At 47.4% G+C, this 21286-nt stretch overlaps 1 protein-coding gene across 1 annotated transcript in view; it reads right to left on the bottom strand.

Moving 5' to 3' along the window:
* BCO1 (beta-carotene oxygenase 1) overlaps positions 1-16545 on the bottom strand; it is a 37206-nt gene extending 20661 nt beyond the window's left edge. The window contains exons 1-7 of the mRNA XM_007939198.1: positions 16482-16545; positions 13871-13999; positions 10340-10469; positions 8342-8489; positions 7033-7180; positions 4598-4821; positions 2501-2758 (exon numbers count right to left, since the gene is read on the bottom strand). Of these exons, the coding sequence (XP_007937389.1) occupies positions 2501-2758; positions 4598-4821; positions 7033-7180; positions 8342-8489; positions 10340-10469; positions 13871-13999; positions 16482-16545 (1101 nt within the window). The remainder of the gene's footprint in view (positions 1-2500; positions 2759-4597; positions 4822-7032; positions 7181-8341; positions 8490-10339; positions 10470-13870; positions 14000-16481) is intronic.
* Positions 16546-21286: the final 4741 nt, after the last annotated feature.

The raw sequence follows: 21286 nt of genomic DNA, 5'->3' as shown, positions 1-21286 counted from the left end.
ATTTTTCTTTGAGGTTACCCTATGATTTATAATTTTCTCCCTGAGTTTAGAACAGTCCATTCTATCTTGCAACTCTCTTAACTTCCTCACCATTTAGAAGAAGGTGTGGGTATAGTTGTATCTTATGGGGACTGTTGCTGTCTCCCACTCAGTTAGACAAAAATTACAATTGAATAACCGTTAAAAAACTAAAATCACATGGACAAAAAAATACACCATGTAATCACACAGGAACAGTAACCAAAAAAAGGGAAAAAGAAGAAGAAGAAGAAAAAGAAAACCTGCAATATCTGGGGATAGGGCACTAAGAGAAAAAAGGTAGAGGAGGAGAATAATGAAGAAAAAAATGGGAAAAATGCAAAAAGAAAAACAAGGAATGGGGTTAACCATGAGAAAAAAAGGGGGGAAAAGTATTTAAATTAAGAAAATTTTTTTTTTCAACCAGGAACAAGGAAAAGAAAAAAAAAAAAGCTGTAAACTAGGACCTGGGGGGCAGGGGGAGAATAAAGAATAATAGCAAAAAGGACAAAAGTAGTAATAATAATAGTAGATTGAAAACAGACAAATACAAGTAAACTAAACACCAGAAAAAAGAAAGAGAAAAAGAAAACAATCGATGGAGGACAGGGCAGGGCGCCCAGGCTCCGTCCAAACACACAGACTGGGATGGAATTCCTGTGGGCCCAGAAGGTGGGTGGGAGTGGGGGATGGCCGCACTTCTGTTCACCAAAAGAGTGTGGGGCATAAGAGTAACAAGAGGAATGTTGCACCTTTTTAGTCGTGCTGGTCTGGAGTGTCCTTCGGGTTGCTGGCAAGCAGAACCTATTCTCAAGTCCCTGGAATCGGGGAGAGGGCTGTCTCTTTAAATATTCAAAATGGTCAAGCTGCTTGTAAACATTCAAAATGGCGGCGCACTCCATACAGGCAAAAGTCCACAGCTCAGCCCACCTTTCTCTTCGCCTTCTCCGTTTATTCTCCAGCCACCAGAGCTGTCCTCCGTGCAGTCCCTGGCTAGCAGGGCTGATTTTTAGGTTAATTCTTAGGTCCTACCACCACTTGGCACTCTCCACGCTGCCTGTGCCATCAGGATCACTCAGGATCGCTGTCAGACCGCAGTTCCGTATGTCTCCTTTTTTGGTATTTTCATGCAAATTCTTCTGCCAGTTGGGGTTTAGTCCACCTCTATATCCTTCCCTTCAAGGCTCAGGGGTCCAGGATTATCTTCTGTGTCTGTGTTAATTGGTTCCCCTTTTCTTTGTTGAAGAGAGTCTATGCAGTCTTTCTGCCTATTCTGCCATCTCGGACAGGACTCTACATTAGTTATGTAAACTTTCACCAAAAACTCAATACAATAGTACTTTAAAAAATTGTGTGAGAAGCAAATGAAGGAACTCACTGCTGTCAAGTCGGATCCGACTCATAGTGACCTCTCCTTGGGTTTCCGAGGCAGTATCTCTATGGAAGTAGATTGCCCAACTCTCCTTCTGAGGAGTGGCTGGTGGTGGTTCAGCCTTCTGGTTAGCAGTCAAATGCCTTAGGCACTAGGCTACCAAGGCTCCCATTCAAAAAATAGAGAGAAAGAGAGAAAAAAAAGAACTAGAGTATTGATATATGCCACAACACGGATAAACCACGAAAACATAGGACCTAGTAAAAGAAGCAAGTTACGAAATGTCATATACTGTATGCCCAGAGCAAGCAAATCCATGGACAGAAACCAGATCGGGCTGCCTAGGCTTTGCGGGGTGAGTGGGAGAGCTGTGTGTGTGTGTGTGTGTGTGTGTGTATGTGTGTGTGTGATGTTGCACAAGTTTGTGAATGTACTAAAAATTACTGAAAATACTGAATTGTAATTTAATTGTAATTTAAATGAGTGAATTGTATGGCATGTGCATTGTATCTCAATACAGCTGTTAAAACATTATGTACAGTATTACCCTTTCTAAAATGAAGAAATACATAAAAATACTATCAATACATCTTCATACCTACCTATGCATATAGAAATGCTGCCATGCAGCTGACTCCCACTCCCAGTGCACCTTGTGTTACAGAGCATAATGGCCCAGTGCAGTAGAGCTGGAATCTTTATGGAAGCAGGTCACCAGTCTGTCCTCCACAGCTGGTCACTGGGGAGATTCAAACTACCAGCCTTTGAGCTAGTGGTTGAGTAGCAGCTGCTCTCACCACCCAGGGGCCTTCCACACACAGATGCGGATACATATTCATACATGTGAAGATTGGGAAGGAGCACAGATACACCCCCAGTGACCATCTTAGGTGCTGGGTTTACGGAGATTTTTTGTTCTTTTTACTTCGTTGTACTTTCTACTATGACTACGTACCACTTCAGTAAAAATAACAAAACAAGTTTTCTGTTTTTCTTTAAGAACAGTTGATTTTTGTAATTGAAAGCCAATCAATCAAGTAAGTGCTAAAGTCCCTTTCCAGCCCTGCTAGTGACTGAGTAGCACTCAAACAGGCATTCTCTAAGTGTTACCTTGTCCACGTGGAGGGGCACTGCAAACCTCTTGAGGGTGGGTGTGGAGGTGAGCTTGGAGTTCTCTGCGAAGTCCTGGTTCAGGTTGGCCAAGTAGAAGAGCTGGTAGAGGCTGCTGTCCTTGTAGGCGATGACGTCAAATAGTATGCAGCCATCCTCCTCGTAGGCATTGACGTGATGGAAGACGACCATGGGGTCCGTGTAATACTTGGTCCCTATGGGCTTCCTAGTCCTCTGGTCAATGATGTGGATGTGAGTCTGGAGGAAGGTGGACATGAAGCGTTCAGCTCCCCTCCTGATGGCCTTGCTCCATGCCATCCTGGGCTGGACTAAACCCAGCTCTGTCCTCCACTCCCCATCCTGAGCCTGGTGTCCTACCTCAAAAAGGCCGGACACCAACATCGCTCAATATATGGGTGCTGTTTCTTGCTGCACTTCCGTGATCATGTCTTTGCAATGAAGAGGGAAGCTTTGCTGCCCTGGCCTCTGGAGTGGCCACAGGACAGTATTTGGGTTGAGGATGTGCTGTCCCCTCATTCAACTGACTGACTTATGGTGTTTCTGAGCAGGTGGTGACACACCAGCTCCCTAGCAATACCTAAGCTAGGGAGACCATGCCATATGCCATGGTCCTTGAGGCTCCCTAGGACCCCATCCAGGAGACCCTAAAACCATGAAACCACTGCTGCCCTTCTGAGATTTCACCCTCACCTCCCAGCCAGCTGTTTCCAGATTGCCAGCGCGGGGTTGCCATACCAGTGCCAACCCTGCCTTCCCTGGAGGGCTGCAGTGTGGCGTGACCCTGCCCCATGCGAAGCACCTCGCTGGGGGAGTATCGGCTCATTAGGCATCTCTCTGGGCGGCACAGGCCAGTATCACTCTGGGTGGTAATTAGCCATATCTGCAGCCCAGGTTGCCTAATGTGGAGAAGATGGGGTGTTTTCTTTCTTCCTGCAGCTTGGCCTACCAGTCCTCCTTCCCCAAGGGAGGGACTGCTCTGGGCTGTTTTCTCACCACCTCTCTCCCTGTCTTGTTTGCCTCTTTCTCCCCTCGCCCAGAATCAAACACTGAATTTTAAGCAACAGTACAAAAGAGGAAGGCTTTGACAGTGCTGGAAGAGTGTTCTGCATGAGATCAATACACCAGACCAAACTAAACTCACTGCCATCAAGTCGGACCCAACTCATAGCGAACCCTCCTTGGGTTTCCGAGATGGTATCACTATGGAAGTAGATTGCCCACCCTTCCTTCTGAGAAGTGGTTGGTGGGTTTGAACCACCAGCCTTCTGGTCAGCAGTCAAGTGCCTTAGGCACTATGCCAGCCACAAATGGGCAAGTGTAGGTGTACGTATAGGGCACTGTGTGTGAGTGCACAGAAAGGGGAGTGGAAGCATGTGCACTTGGTGGTGGGCTCCTCCAGAGAGGGGAAGAGAGGGAACAGGGAGACCCAAGGGAAGGGGCCTTCCATGTGTTGCCTTCTATCCTCCTGCACTATTTGAATAGGTAACAATGAAAATTACTTGCTTTTTTTTTTTTTTTAAAGTAACATCAGCACAAAAAATAAAATAAAAACTTCAAGCATTCAGGTGTACCTCAAAGGAAGAGGACACTTCTACCGTGTTATCTGCTGGGAGGGTCTGTCACTTGGATGTCTAAATGGTCTATGACACCGACCTACCCTGACATTACACAGTGGTGGGGAGGTGCCAAAGGGGCTTGGGGAGTGGGTGGTCTCATTCCAGGCTCCTAGGCGGACGGCTTTGGCTGGCAAGAGTCTCTTCGCTAGAGGTCACACTCCCTTCTCCAGCACAATCTCCCCAATGACTTATAGGGAATAAGGGTCTGGCCCTGTTACCCCAATACAAGTTAGCTCTGAAGGACCACCCCAGCTTCAGAACTCTCTGGAGGGCTGGCTGATGTCACAGGTGAGGACACGTGGTGGCTCACCTCTTCCTCCTCCCAACCCTGCCTCCTCCTCTCCACTGGACTCCACCCCAAGGCCATTCCTAACAACCCCTGCGACACTCTCCGCCATGCACCCTCCTGTTGCAGGGCCAGCAGCTCCAACCTGGACCAGAGGCACCGGCCAGGCCTCACCTTGTCCTCCCTGTGGAAGGTCATGCATGATGCCCAGCTCACTCCGCGCATGTACGCAGTTGCCATCTTGAGAATATCCAACTTGAAGGGCTGCTCCAGGAAAACAATGTAGTTCTCGGTGATGCCAAAGCTGTGGTAGTAGCTCGGGGAGAGCAGGGAGTGTGAGGGGATGGAGCAGAACACCTCTGTGTGCCTCAAGCAGCTCTTGCCCTTCTTCTTGTCCTCTAGAGAAAACAGATCCTCAGGAATGGTGCAACAACACCGCCACCCACAGCTGAGCTTCTAAAACTCATGCTGCTGCCCAGAAGTGAGAGCCAACTCAGAGATCAGATGAAAGAGGACAGCGGCTCAGAGACCTCATTGTCTGGCCCTGGTCTATAATCGGAAAACCACTGAGCCACAGTTAGGTCTCTAGCCTGGGGTTGGCAGACTGTTGCCCGGGGGCCAAATTCACTTTGCCACCTGCTTTGTAAATAATGTTTTATGGGAACATAGGCCCTATCTATGGATGCCTCTCCTTTTGAGCTACAATGGCAGAGACCCTATGGTTTGCAAACCCTCACATATTTACTACCTGGCCCTTTACTGAAAAAAATCTACTGACCCCTGCTCCTGCTTTGGAAAGTGCTTCTCAAACTTTAACGTGCACATGAATCATGTGGGGAGCATGTGAAATGTGGAGTCTGCTTCAGCAGGCCAGGTGGGACCTGGGGTTCTGCACTTCTATCCAGCTCCCAGTGACGGCCAGGCATCCCAGGATTAAGCTCTGGTTTTTCACTGGGGACCATCTGACACATGCATCACAGGGTGTCCATGAATTTCTCTTGGCACTGCCCACCCTGAAACGCTTGAGAATCGGATTAAGTACCTATTAAATGAGGGGCTTTTTAATATGTCTTGACAATCAACGTGGGCTTTATGATCCCTGTTTTACAGATGGGAAACTGATGCTTAGGTGGAACGGTCTGTCACTATGACCAAAGTTACGGAGTTAAGCCAAGAAGAAACACTCCTCAGCCTTGGCTTCTTCTGTTATTAGTGAGTGCAGGTAGAGAACAGAATGAAACACTGTAGAGTTCAGGTACATGCCCAGTGCCCAGGACACTGAGAGTGCTTGATGCGTGTTTGTGGTGCTTATTCCTGTACACAGAGTCATCCACTGACCACAGGCCTTCCCACCCAGGCCTGGGGCCAGCTAATAATGAGTTATTTGCAAGCCTCCTGGCCTTCCAGATGGCCACCTGTGTTTACTGATAAACAGCTGGCTAATGGGAGGGCTGCCGTGGGGCTGTGGGACAGGTCTTTTGTTTACAAAACAAATGAGCACAATATACCCTGTAATGGAAAGGACCTGGGCCTGGGAGGTGCAGGCCCGTGGAAATCTCAGTGCAGCCTGGCACCTCGACTCAGAGAGTAAATGCTTGAGTGACATCAGCAGTTCCTGCAAGCTGTGTGACCGTGGGCATGCCACCTGACTCCCCGGGCCTCACTCACTGTCCTCTAATATGAGGGGGCAAACTTAAATGCCCGGTGATCTCCAGATCTGCCGTTCTAGCTTTGGAGTAAGATCCTAGCCTTCCCTTCTTGGCTTCATTAATGGGATTCCATGGAACAAGAACGGGCTGCGTGTCGGCCAGATACTCCTTGTGCTCAGACCTTGGGGCCTGGCACCACCCAGCAGAGCCTGGAAATTTGCTCAAGAGGTTCCACAGAACTAGGAACCATGGATGGAAATCAGTATCCCTAAGCCAAGAGGCAGGCCAAGCACCCTGTGGTTCTGCACTCTGTCTCTGGAGTCCTGTACTGCTGGCCTTTAGAGGCCTCATCTCCTGGGTGTGGCTCCCAGGAGGGTTCTGGACAAACATGACCTAGAAACCCTGCCCTCCTCCCCCTCAGAAACATATAATTGGCCTGGGCTATGCTCCAGGATCTCAGCCCTCAATGGCGAAGGTCCAGGAAGCCCAGAGCACAGGGTGGGGACCTGGAATGGATCCCGGCAGGGCTAAGCTCCCTGAACAGCCCTAGGAGCCTGGCTTTGGGGGCTGGGGATGAGAGTGGGTGGTACAACCCTGGCAAAGGAGGTTTGTCAGAAGTCTGAAGGATGGATAAATGGATGGGTGAGTGGGTGGATGGAAGGATGGTTGGAGGGAGGTGTGCATAAGTGGTTGGTTGGTTGGATGGACAGATAGATGGATGAATTAAGGAATGGATAAACTGGAGCCTAAAGAAAAGGAGATTAGAACAGAAAGTGGATCTTCTCCTTCTATCTTTCCTAAAAGCAGCCCAGGAACTCTTTTAGTCTGAATGAGAATACTGAATTCATGGCGATCTGAATGAATGGAGGAAAATGTCAGACTAAGTCTGCAGAAGGTGCCATCTTTGGCCATCTGTGCTTCCCGATGCCCATAGAGGATAGGAGTTTGGATGACACCTACCTGGTACTGTGGCAGGGATCTTAAATATCACATATTTCGTCTTCCCCTTGTCCACAATGGATGTGCCCATGTTGAGAACGTTTCCAGCCGCATCATAATGAGGATGTGATGTTGCCAGATTTACAGCTACGTATTTACGATAATCAACCTGCAAAAAAAGACAGCCATTTGGCTTAAAAGGGGAGGTGGTGAAACCCTGTGAAAACCTGACTTGTTCTAGATTCAGAGAGCCAATAGATAGGCTCAGACATCACCTGAACCAGAAATAAAAAATAACTCATCTCAAAAGAGGACGTTTACTCTTGGCTTAGAGAAAGAACCTCAAGAGGCACCTCCTACGGTAAACAGGTTGCAAGAGAGCAGTGAGCTGGTTGTGTGTTTCTGGCACTTGTTCCAACGCTGCTGGCCTGTCCTCAGCATTGGAGACAGGATGCCTGACTACAGAAAGCTCTAGCAGTTGCCTGAGTGGAGGGGCAGCCTTAGAGCTAATCTTGGCTGCCAGTCTGGTTAAGTCACTTAAATTCTCCCCTCCTGAACTCCACAGAGGCATAGAGCACCAGACCTCTCTGATAGAATTATTCTGGGAACGGAGAGGTTGTAAGAACATTTGGCAATAGTGAAACTCAGTGAACAAGGAGAATGATGACTCCCTGCTCTGAACCAGCCACAACTATAAAACAGTGGGATGGCCAAGGACCAGCTGTCCACCCTTCCTCCCCTAGAACAGAACAGCCTCTAGTCAAGAGTCAGGTAATTCTCCACTCTCTCCCAGCATTACTCTCTGTCACTTTGTGGACAACATACATCAGCTGGATCTAAGCTGCCTTGGTTAAAAGGAGCTGACATAATTTCACAGCTAAGAAAAGCACTCCTAATAGATTGTTAAAATGTATTGTGAAATCATCAAAGCTTTGAAGAGCCAGCTGGAGAAAACTGAAAGTGGGTTTATTGATTCTCAAGGAAATGTTGACTTGATTCTCCCTAGGAAAGGCATCTGCCTAGGCATTGATTTGCGTGCCCTTGCTCTCTGCCTAATGCCTCCCATTAGGGACGGCTGCTGGAAATCACGCTGCTGGGCGTTCAGGCGTCATTCATTCAGATTCTCAGGGAGCTCCTACTCAGTGCTAAGAACTGTAGACACAAAGAAGGAGATGACGAGTCCTTGGCCTAGTGCTCAGTGCTAGGGGAAGCCCAGGATCCCCCAGAATCAGAGGAGGGGGCTCCTGCAGTTCCCTGCAAGCCAAGAGGGTCTCACTCATGGGCCCCTTCTTGAGTCAGGGAGTGATGGTCGTTGCTGATTTGCTGATACCTTCTCCAGAGTTTCCAGACTCTGTGGGTTGATTTTCCTGATGTAATTGGTCTCTGTGGTTGCATAGAAGTCTTCCCCACACTTCATGATGTTAATAAGGCAGTTGTCTGTGAAATCTGGGATGGTGTGGGACAAGTAGGAGAAAGCTCTAGGAAGAAAAGCGGATCAAAGAGTCAGTGACCATGTTTATTGCTGGAAGGTTTTGATCTAGATGGCCCTATTTTCCTACCACATAAAACGCTGCACTTCAATTAAAGGGAAAAAAAATACTGGGTCCCAATGGGCTATTTAAGGAATCTTGAGAACTCAGATATCAATTTGCCAAAGACACTATCATCCTGAGTCAGTGAAGAAGTGAGTCAGCTAGTAGCCACTGGTCCTCCCAGGCTCTCAAAAATCCAAAGGTCCCCAACCCCTAGAGTCAATAGACCTGGTGGGTTATTCTGAAAAATTTAGAGATGTCCACAGAAACAATGCATATACCATAATGGCCCCCAAGACTAGCAAACAGTGAATCCCAGCTGTGGGTAGGAAGGTGAGTCCACACGGGTTTCTTCAAATTTATCAATCAGTGTTAAAAAAAAAAAGTAAATAAACTTCTCAAACCAAGTATATGAGTTCTTAATTAATAATTAGTTTGATTTCAAGGTAACTCAAAGCAGGAAGAAAGAAAAATCAAAGGCGTCATTGGTAGTGAAGTTGGCTAGTACTGGGCCTGTGGATTGGTTAGTGCTCCCCCTACTGACCAACAGTGTAGCAGCAAGGATGCCTTAGAGATGTTACGTGCCATGGAGCCAGCCCTGGCTCACAGCTATCCCTCCTTGGGTTTCAGAGGTGGTGTCTCTACGGAAGTAGATTGCCCCACCTTCCTTCAGAGGAGCAGCTGGGGGGTTTGAACCGCCAGCCTTCTGGTAGCAGTTAAGTGCCTTAGGCCCTATGCCACCAGGGCTCCCTCCTTAGAGATAGAGTTTTAAATTCCCTCCCTCCCTTTCTGGCTCCTCCCCACTCCCTCTGTGCCAGCCCCAGCACTGGACCCAGACTGGAGAGGTGATCTCATTTCTGGAAAAGCAGAATCACTCTTTCATCACCTGGCCTCTGAGGGCACACCTGATTTCTCGGCCAACAAGGTAACTGCTGAACACACAGTACATTCATATGTATCATAATCCAGGTGATTTGAAATGGAGACAGCTAAAAATCCCCTCTTCTTGCCCCCCCCCCATCCGCCTGCTTCCTATTTCCCTTGGGGATCTTTCCAGAGTTTATGCATCTATAAGCAAAAGCAAGTCCAGGTTCCCTTCGCCCTTTTCACACCAAACAGAGCCTATTCATGCTTTCACCCTCCGTTTGTCTTCCCCACTTTGCAACACGCCTTGGAATCTCTCCTACAGTGCACAGAGAGCACCTTCCCTCTTGTTTACTCCTTCTGGTCTTCTCGGGTATGGTTCTACCGTTCTTAATTTGCCCAATGCCCTGCTGATGGACCTTTGGGCTATTTTCAGCTTCTTGTTATTACAAATAATGCAGGTATGAATTGCTTTGAACATTGGTCATCTCAGACACGAGCAACTGTATCTCAAGTTTGTTGATGTACGTTTGTCATGTCTGTTTCCCAACTTGCCCTCTGCTAGCCGTGTGGGAGAGCAGCTCATGGACCCTGGTGGCGCTGTGGCTGAGCCCCCGCTGCTAACTGAAAGGCCCACAGTTTGAAATCGCCAGCCGCTCCACAGGAGAGAGATGCGGCAGGCTTGGAGACCCCATGGGGGCAGTTCTACTCTGTCCTGTTGGGTCACTATGAGTAGGAGGACACTCGACAGCAATGGGCTTCGTTTAGGTTTTAGATGCCTCTGTTGCTAGCAGGGATCAAGAACTGTGCAGCACATGTGACCTAAGGCCAGGCATGGGTACCCGGAAGAGAGCAGTCAGAGGGGCCAGTGCTAGGTGTTTTGACAATCAAGAATACTGAAAAGCTTGACCACATTCAAAATGGACAGTTACTTGGAAAATATGTTCTTGCAGGGGTCTGGATAGGCCATTGTTCCGAACTCTGACACCACAATCCTGTTTGCCTCGATATTCGCGTTGTAGGTATCACTTCTCAGGTATTTGCTCCTGTAATAGACTTCACCTGAAAGAGAAGCAGCAGCATGATGTCAGGTTGGCACCTTTATAGGGCTTTAAATTCTATTGCAGCCCAGGGCGGTTTGTCTTTTTTTTTTTCCGCAGGGGGGTTGGTGTGGTGTTAGTCTCCTTTAACATGTGCTCCTGATACAACTAGCCTTCACGTGTGTTTCAGCACATTTAACTCGACCCACTGTACTGCAGAAAGGCAAGTACCCCAGTATTTATTAGTTTCATTTTACATGTGAGGGAACCAAGGCTCAGAAACATTCAGTCACCCCCTCCCAGGGCTGCCAGTGGAAGAGGTGTTGAACCAGCCCCCTGACCTCCATCCCATCATATTGGCATCCTTCCAGGTGAAGGCCACATGATTTCTGCAGGTGCACCTCTGATCCTGCAAATCTGATCCTTCAGATGGTAGTTGACAATTGCAGCCACAGTTGGCAGTTTAAATCCAGCAGACACTCCGTGGAAGGAATGGGGGGCAATCTATTTCCATAAAGATTTACCACCTCGGAAAGCCAATGGGGGTTGCTGTGAGTCAGAATCGACTTGCTGGCAGTGAGTTTGGTTTTTGCTTTGGTAGTAACATTAAGGAACTCTGGTGGCGCTGTGGTTAAAACATCGGGCTGCTCACCAAAAGGTCAGTGGTTTAAATTTACCAGCCACTCCATGGAAGAAAGATGAGGCAGTCTGCTTCTGTAATGATTTACAGCCTTGGAAACCCTATGGGGACAGTTCCAGTCTGTCACTATGAGTCAGAATCAACTGGATGGCAGTTTTTTATTAGCATTTAACATCTCCTACCACCAGAGGGCGATCTAACCCCCAGATCTTTGTACAGTGGAAGGTTAGTCCTTGTACACCTACCTACCCCTTTTCTGTTAAGGAGGCCCTGGGTTCATGCATTCAACAAATATTTATTAAACACTTTGATAGGCCAGGAAGTGTGGGTATAACAGCAGGATGGGCAAGGTCCTACTCCTAAGGAGTTAAAGTCACTATGTGGGTCTGAATCCTTGCTTTAAGTATTCATAGGTTGTTGTCCTGGATTTTCTACCAGCAATATGCTTGATCTTGTGTCAGGGGCGAGCCTCAGTCCTCTCCTCTGTGACATGAGGGTCATATTTCTCACACAGTTGCCGTGACACGCAAGGTTTGTAAAGTACCTGCAGTGAGATGGATTGACACAGTACCCTCCACAAGGACTGAAACATAGCAATAGTTCAGAACGAGGAAACGCTTCCTTCTGTAATACATTAGGTCACTATGAATCAGAACCTAGTCAATGGCAACCACCACCTCAACAGAAGTACTTAGCACACACTAAGTGCTCAATAAAAGCCACATACAATGCAGTAGACATGGTGGTCAATGGCTCTGGGGTTAGTCAGAATCCATGTGGTCTTAGATAAGTCTCTTAATCTCATTGTACCTCAGTTTCCTCATCTGGAAGCTGGGAGAGATATATCCCACCTTCACAGGGTTGGCACTTTCCTATGAGATGATGGAAAGTGGTTAGTTCACTGCCTGGCACACAGCATGACCTCAATAGGTGAAGGCTGCTGTAATTCTGGATTGTCCAAAAAATCCTGGTCATCATGGTCTCCCCTGGGCCAGCCTGCTCTTTGCTGGTCACTTTTGAAAGACATCACCCTCTAAGCACTGACTAGTATTATTTGGCACTGTGAGCACTTTGTCTGAAATGCTCAGTTCTGTTCATTTTAATTGGACCTAAATCACAATACAAAGTTTAGGAAAAAAAGAAAAAGAAAAAGGAAATGTAAACATTCGACCAAGGCTGGTTGTTTATTTCCTATAAAGGGCCAGCCACAGGGCACGGAGCTCCCAGGGGCCCTTGTAGAATGTGTCTCTGGACTTGCTCAAGGCGGGTGCTCAACTTTGAGGTTGAGATGAATGGGGGAGTCATAGCACATTCTCCACATCCTGGGTTGGGGAGCCCAATTAGCCACATTCCTTTCTAAGGGACCCAAGTAAGGAGACGTGTTACTGCCTGGGATCTCCTAGAACTGAGTCAAGTTGGATATTTTTGGAGGGGAGGAGGGGAGACATTTATTTGGGGACAAAAGCAAACTTTTTTTTAAAAAAAGATCTTTAAAAATTTTTCATTGACTACAACTTCTCACAATGCAACAGCTCCCCTCCCACTTGCTCCCCATAGTTACCTTTTCCCTGTTCTGCTGCCAACAAATGAGTCCCCCCTCGCCCCCATGCACTCCTGCCCCGAAATATGTCCTGTGCATACACAGCCCTTCTACTCTCCCATGATTGTTCTCTCCAAGGAGTGTATCTACCTGGTACAAACTTTCCAAAAAGCTATCTCGGAACTAGCACAATGGAAAATACAAGCCTTGGAAAGGCAAACTTCTCAAGAGCCCTTGTGTCCTGCACATGGTGACTCTGGCCCTCGGAATTCATACATTCAAACCCTTGCAGGACACTTGCCACGACTTTGCCTCTTGTCAGAAACTATCAAAGGTACATTTTCTGAGGGAGACCTGGGCACACTAATTTCGATGCCTACTTTTAAAAAACTTTTTATTTCAAAACAATTTGTCTTACAGAAAAGACATACAGATAAGAGAGTTAATGTGCAGTCTTACTCAGCTTCTCCTTCTTTCTCCTGTCTCCTTCATTTATTGTGCAAGATGAACTTACCACCTTGCCAAAGAACTTTGATCAACTTTCTAGGAAGGTTTGTGCTGGTGGTGGGCTAAAGAACGGCCCTCTACCAAAGTCCGCATCCTGAGCCCCAGAACCTGTGACTTCGCTACCTTATACAGCAAAAGAGAGTTTGCAGAGGTGTTAAGGATTTTGAGATGGGAGGTCACACTGGTGTAACCAGATGGGCCCATTGTCATCATGAGGGTCCTTATAAGAAGGAGGCAAGAACATCAGTATCAGAGAAGGAGAGATGATGGCAGAGGCAGACAGAGAGACTGGAAGATGCTATGTTGCTAGCTTTGAACATGAAGATGGGGCCATGAGTCAAGGAACGAGGTGGCCTCTGTTGTTGTTGTTGTTATGTGCCTTGGAGTCGGATCTGACTCATGGCGACCCCTCCTTGGGTTTCCGAGGCGGTATTACTACAGAAGTAGATTGTCCAACCTTCCTTCTGAGGAGTGGCTGGTGGGTTTGAACCTCTGACCTTCTGGTTAGCTGTCAAGTGCCTTATGCACTAGGCTACCAGAACTCCTAGGTGGCCTCTAGAAGCAAGAAAAGGTAAGGAAATGATTTTCCCCTAGAGCCACCAGAGGAATGCAGCTCTGCCATCCTGTTGGACTTCTGGCCTCAGAACTCTAAGAGAATAACTTTATATTGTTTTAAGCTACTAAGTTTGTAGTAAGTAGTTACAGTGGCAATAGGAAACACATACAGTGCTCTTACTGTCTCTAATTGTGAAGCTGTGGAGCAAGGCCAGGCCATCAAACCAGTGGTTGTACCTGGTCTCCCCCACCGTGTGCATCCCAGGCCCATTCCGAAGCAGGGTTCCCTGCAGCCATGTTGGAATCTTGCCTGTTAAGAGAAAGAATGGTTAGTTTCCAGTTTCTAAGTCCAAACCAAAAAGCTAGAAGAAATGGCCATGGAATTAAGGCCATGTGGTTTCATATTAGTAGCTCTGGGTTACAGTAGTTAAAGTATTCAGCTGCTAACCAAAACGCTGGTGGTTCAGGTCCACTAGCTGCTCTTTGGGAGAAAGATGAGGCCGTCTACTCCCGTAAAGATTTACACTCTTGGAAACTTTATGGAGCAGTTCTACGCTGTCCTGCAGGGTCACTAGAGTTGGAATCAACTCTATGGCAGTGGATTTGGTTTGGGTTCAGTTTCATAGCTGTCATGTGGGAGGCTCAGTCTAGAGCAGTAGTTATCAAACTTGGAATCACTCAGAAAGTTTGTGAAAACACAGATTTGCCAGGCTCCACCCTCAGAGTGTCTGACTCAGTGGTCTGGATTGGGGCCTGGGAATCTGTGTTCCTAATAAGCTCCCAGGTGATGCTGATGCTGCAGGTCTGGGCACCACACAATAAGAACCTCTCATCTATATGGGCTTCAGGGTCCATTCAGCCTCTCAGGTTCTATGGTGCTTGTTCTCTAAAATTTCCAAGGACATCAACGTAGCCATTAAACATGATTGGAGTGAGGTATAATGGCATGGCAAAATGTTCAAGGCATATTCCAGAGCATAAAATGGTAAGTATCACAGAATTCCTTTTTTAAATTAAAAATTAATAGCAAATATATATTTGCTTTTTGAAATTATACACACACACACACACACAATAAATCTGTCAATCTAGTCTATCTCTAAAAGCTCAAAGAAAACAGACCCAAATATTAATAGTGCTTAAGAGATAGGAACACAGCTGATCTTTATTTATTTCTATGTTCTCATTTATACTCCCTCATTTTAGACATACGTCCCTGGGGGCTGCAAATAGTCAACCTGTTCTGCTGCCAACAAATGAGTCCCCCCAGAAGCGCCACAGAAGAAAGGCCTGTTGATCTAGTTTTGACAAATCAGTCACTGAAACCTCTATAAGGCCCAGTTCTACTCTCACAGACATGGGGTCACCATGAGTCAGACTGACTGCATGGCAACTATATAGGTACCCATACAGATATGAAACATACACACTGTATATATATATATATATATATATATATATATATATATATATACACACACACACTATATTTATACATAAAAATATACTGTGTATATATATACATACATACATATACAAACATACATACACATACACAAACATACATACATTATACACACACACACACACACACACACAGTCTATATTTTTTCTGATTACAAAAAATATGTAAGGTCCTCCTTCAGCTGCAAAGCTGCAGTGTGCCTTTGTTGCCCAAGAGCAAGCACTGTTGTCCTCTTGGGAAAAATAATCAGCCCATCAATCAGAAGCTGAAGACGCCCAGGCGCCTTCTCACTGCTGCAGCCTGAGCTGACCCCATTAGCCATTCTCTGAACACTAAGCAAGTGCCACTAAGACACGAGTTGCCTGAGGGTGCAGACCCAGCCACTGCCCTTTAGAGTCTAAACAAGATAGTGCCAGGAAAGTGGCACCCCAAGAAAGGATGAGAAGTAACAGGTAAAGAAAACGAGATAGCAAGCTCCCTGAAGGGTTGTCCCTGAAGGGAATTCCCCTCTGGGCCTGTTTCGTCAGCTTTGCAGGCGCTCACTCACATGGTCACATCATTTCCGTGGGCGCTGGCAAGAAAAGCCCTTTGGAGCCAGTAATGCCCTCCAATGGTGCATGGGCCTGAGTGGGACCTCCTGCAAGCTTCTCCTTCCATTCTGAAATTAACTCAGGATACATACATTTGCACAGATATATCATGCATTTGGGATACGCAATATTTTGCAGTATAATCCTATTTATAATTTACATTACATTAGATGTTTGTATATAAACATATTAGGTATAGTCATTACAGTGTGTATCATATATTTACATACTGTTGTTGGGTGGTGTGGTCAAGTCCATTTCAACCCACAGCGATCCATTGTGACAGAGTAGAACTGTCCCATAGGGGTTTGTAGCCTGTAACTTTATAGAAGCAGATGGCAGTCTTTTCCTGCAGAGCTGCTGTGTAGGTTCAAACCACCAACCTTGCGGTCAGCAGCTGTTCGTGCCAGCAGGGCTCCTGCACACACATACACACACACACAGGTACATGCGCACACAGCCGCTGGAGCACTCCTGGGACCCTTCTTTTGGAAGCAGGGAGGACGGCCCCTCCCAGGCACAGGGAGTTGTAATGTACGTCAGTACACCTAGATTTGCATGGAGAATGCATCAAGTAATGGGCCGTTGTTTTCCTAGGTACCGTTTCTCAGATTTGCCAGAAAAAAAAAGTTTAATCATTAAAAAAAAATAATTATTACTTTCACAACCAGAAGAACAGTGTCCCTATAACCACAGAAGACAGATGGATCTTTTATATGAAAGTACCCCGCGGTCACCTGTCACTCGGGCCCTCACGGGCTCCTGGTGCTCTTTCTTATTTCTGCCAAATATGATCTCCATGGCCCGGCCCGAGCGGGGTGACAGCCTCTGTGAACAGTCTCTGCAGTGCTCTGGGACCGCTCTGCTCCTCCTCTCTCGCTCCTCTGCTCCTCAGCAGCCGGCCCCACCTGGATCAGCAGCTGCTCCCTCGGGCTTTCTTTGATTCCCACTGGCTCTAATTTCCCCTCTCCGGGGGCCTGGTGTCCCTTCCACCCCCAGGGAAAGCTGCACTGGCGTATTTATAGGATGTTTGGTCAAAGGTCAATTCCCTAGCTCTGGGAAGCTAGCTAATCTTTAATCCTCTCAGACCTCATCCCCTACTCTCTGTCTTCAGTCTCATTTTTGGCTCAACAAGGCAAACCTAAAACCGAACCCACCCCCTTGGGATATCCGTTCAGCCAAGCAACAGACAGGCCTATAAAGGGAATACTAACACCACAACCATACAGACCAAAAGGACCACATTTGCCCAAAAACAAAGTAGGGGGAGAGGCAGGGAAGAGTTACAATACGGAGATTGCAACTAATGCCACGAAACAAAAGGTGTATAAAGTGTTGAATGGAAAACTAAGTAAACTTTCCCTGAAACCACAATAAAAAACATGAAAAAAAGAAAAGCTAGCTGCTTGCTGGGCTCTGGACTGGTGGAGATAACTCAGGGCTTTCTGCTTGCTGTCTGACATGGGCCAGCCCGAGAGGTGGCGGGGGCTGATGACAGCAAGAAGAGAGGGGTCAGGACAGCTTCAAAGCCACAAGCATCCAGCATCCAGGAAGACTCAGAGCACTCCAACCCACGCAATGCACTCCAGCCGCATATCAAGGTTTTGTTTTCATTAAAGGCCCTTGGTGCTCTTGGTTAAAAAATTATGAAAGCAGCTCAATTCCTTGTTTTCTTTTTTGGAGAAGGAAACGCAAACTGTTTCTTGTATCTCAGGAAATCTACTTCTCTGGGGCAGCTGTGGCTGTGAGCGGAATAGGTCTGGCCAGCTGTGTGTCCTCCCTGTGCCATGGCACGCACAGCACTGAGCACTGGGGCCTCCGACCTGGCCCTCAGCGCGATGACAGCAGTGACCGTGGCCAATGTAGGCAGAATGATCTTTGGGCCGCCCTGATGGTTGGCCTTCCCTCAGGGGCCCAGACTGCTGCAGCAGTGACTGGAGGAGCTGTGACTATGGGGTCCACGCGGGTGGATTCAGTGCCATGGCCTTCATGGGGGCTGGAATCGGGGCCTCCTTCACAGCTGCCATGGCCAATGAGGGCGGAGTTGCTGCAGGTAGCTGGGTAAGTACTCTGCAGTTAGTGGGAGCAGCTGGACTCGCTCTGCCAGCCAACGCCCTCCTGGCCTCCCCTGGCCTTGCTCTCAGCCAGCGATGGTGCCCAGTCCTAGCTCCATGCCCTCCCCCTGCATCCTCCAAGAAGAAGACCAGTGGGGGCTCAGAGCAGCCAGCCTGGCTTGGTGAGGCATTCTCATCTTGCTGATGACCAGTCCCTGGGTGACTATTTACCAAACGTGGCACCCTAGCACCCCCAGAGGAAAATAAGGAATAGAGATGCATTGTTGCTGTTTTTTGTTTTGTTTTGTTAAAGATAGGTAGAGACAAGTACTGATTTAGGTGAAAAGAAAGGCAATGTACCAAATGTGAGTGATCACCATGGTGACCAAAAAAATTTTAAAAAATAAGAAAGTTTAAGTGAACCTATTTAAAAAATAATACAGGGAACCACAAACTCTTCTTAAGAACTACAAGGAAGAGTGAAAGTCAACTACAGCTCTGCTTGCTAGACCATTAAGAGGGAGCTATGATCATGAATGTGATTTTAGGTTTTCCCTGTTGTTGTAAATCTGGTGTGTGATGCTGTTGCCTGAAATCCATACTCTAGGTGCCATGAACTTTGGGTGATGAGTTAGGGATGACTTGTTGAAAGAAAAAAAGCCGTCATTCTCTCTACAGGTAGAGTAAGGAAAGGGTCTGGTGCTGGTCTTGTGCAACCCAGTTGAGTCCAGTGATTTTCCGATCCGACCTAAGACCATGTTCCGATGCCTTGGAGCTGTTCATTCTAGAGGGCAGCTGTGGTTCAGAGCTGGGTTCCAGCCCCGGCTGCCCATTCAAATCTTCTGGTTGGCATTTCCAAGTGCCAGGGCCCAGGCCCTACTCCAGAGCCACTGATTTAGGATCGCCAAAGGTGGAGGCCAGGAGTCAGTATTCTAAAATGGCTCTGTATTACTCAAAAGTGTGCAGTAGGCATTGAAAGATGCCACCTGTTGGAAGGTATACAAGACTCAATCCCACCTCCTCTACTTCTTCTGTCTAGGGTATGTTACTCACGCCCCTCGAGCCTCCATTTCCTTAACTGTACAAATAAAAAAAACCAAACTCACTGCCATCGAGTTGGTTCCGACTCATAGCAACCCCTCCTTTGGTTTCTGAGGCAGTATCTCTACAGAAGTAGATTGCCCAACCTTCCTTCTGAGGAGTGGCTGGTAGATTTGAACTACTAGCCTTCTAGTTAGCAGTCAAGTGCCTTGGGCACCAGGCTACCAGAGCTCCTCCCAGGGTCTCAAGGCTATTGTAAACAAAGGGTCTATCACAGTGCCTGGTTCTAACAGTAGTCAAATCAATGCCATTAGCCCCACCTCCCCAGTTCCTTAGAAGGCACTTCCCTTTGACCCGCATTTCCATTAAGTCCATAATTACTTACTTGGTAATGTTCTCTGCTATCTGGTCTAAACATGTATATCCATGTCAGGGTTATTTATTCCTAAATCCTTGTGAGAACTAAATGAGCATTTCTCACACAAATTAAGGGTTTAGGGGAAAATTAACACCCAGGGATGGCAGCGTGGTGCTGCTCAGGGCTTAGAGTTCGGAGGACTGGGTTTGTGTCTCAGCCCTGTGATTTCATAACTCTGCTGCTATTGCCACATGGCTTATTTGAACCTCACTTTCGAAACAATGGAGCTCTTGTGGCACTGTGGTTAAAGCACTGGGCTGCCAAAAGTTGGTGGTCCAAACCCACCAGCCACTCCATGGGAGAAAGAGGAGGTGGTCTGCTTCCAAGGCTTTCCAGCCTTGGAAATTCTATGGCACAATTCTCTTCTGTCCTATAGGGTTGCTATGAGTTGGAATTGACTCAATGGTAGTGGGTTTGAATTTGGTTCCAAACCCACTACCACTAAGTCAATTCTGACTCATGGCAACCCCATGTGTTCAAGAGTAGAACTGTGCAATTTTCTTGGCTGTAATCTTCACAGAAGGAGCTCTGGTAGCGTAGTGCCTAAAGCCCTTGACTGCTAATCAGAAGGCTGGCGGTTCAAACCCACCAGCCACTCCTCGGAAGGCAGATGGGGCAATCTACTTCTGTAGTGATATTGCCTCGGAAACCAAGGAGGGGTCGGTATGAGTCGGGTCTGACTCGATGGCACATAACAACAACAACACAAAGTGTTCACAGAAGCAGACTGCCAGGTGTTGCTTCTGCAGCACTGCTGGTTGGGTTCAAATCACCAACCTTTAGGTTAGCAGTGGGTCGCAAACTGTTTACAGTGTCTGGGAACTTTTAGAACCTCACTTTACATGTCTGCAAGATGGGGATGGTAGTATCTGTGTCACAGGGCTTACTGGAAGATTATAAGACATTTCTGTCAGTGGAAACCTGACTGCGTTTTATTAGCAGTCCTTCACGTAATCCCTACACTCCCTGCAAGGGCGTCACCAGCAATCTTGTCTCTGGAGCCTCTGAGATGTACAGTAACTTGATCAAGCCCCAGAGCCGACTGTGCATGCATGCTCTTCCCCATCACACGGCAATGCCTCCCATTTGTCGGAGCTGCAGGCTGGAAATCATTGTTCACTCTTAAAGTGGGACTCAGCACTGCCCGGTGCATTAGAGAGCAATGGAGGGCAAAGAAGCATGTCTTACACAAGAGTTTTGGATATTTACTACTGCGTAACACAAACCCTCCAAACTCGGTGGCTGAAAACAGCAACTCTTTTGACTCTCTCACACACTTCTGTGGGTTGACTGGGCTGAGCTGGGCAGTTCTTCTGCTCTTCTTGCTTGGGGACCCTCGTGCTTGCAAACAGAGGGCAGGCAGTTCACTGGGATGCTGAGAGGGCTGGTCCTGGGCCTCTCTGCCGCCCCTGTAACCTCAGGACTTCCCCTTGAGCCTCCCATGGGATCTCTCCAGCAGGTAATCGGACTTCTCCAAAGGTGGCCCAGCACTCCCCAAAGTGAGCATCCCAGGCAGTGTCAGATTACTCAGTAAGCAAGGTAAGCACGGGCTTACTCGTGCTTACTTACTAACCTGTACTGAACAATGTCACATTTTTTCACAACATCAAAGATTCTACTTCTAGATATGGCTGGCACTTGTCTCTCCCGTAGCACCTTCCTCCAGAATCAACGCCTCTCTTCAAATTTACAAGCCCTGACAGGGATGAGCTCTGGTGGCGTAGTGCCTAAGGCATTTGTCTGCCAACCAGAATCCTGGTGGTTCAAACCCACCAGCCACTCCTCAGAAGAAAGATGGGGCAATCTACTTCCGTAGAGCTACTGCCTCAGAAAGGAGGAGTCATGAGTTGAAATTGATTTGATGGCAATGAGTTTGGTTTGATTTTTGGCTTGACAGGGATGAAGTACCCAGTAAGCAAAGTATGCACAGACTTACTTGTGCTTACTGTTAATCTGTAGTGGACAATTTCACATGAGTTTCAAAGGAGCTCTGGTGGTGTAGTGCCCAAGGCATCTGACTACTAACCAG

This window comes from Orycteropus afer, unplaced genomic scaffold (genome assembly GCF_000298275.1).
Source record: "Orycteropus afer afer isolate SDZICR_OR568_19922 unplaced genomic scaffold, OryAfe1.0 scaffold00057, whole genome shotgun sequence".
NCBI classification, from domain to species: Eukaryota; Metazoa; Chordata; class Mammalia; order Tubulidentata; family Orycteropodidae; genus Orycteropus; species Orycteropus afer.
This window is presented reverse-complemented; position numbering and strand designations above follow the sequence as displayed.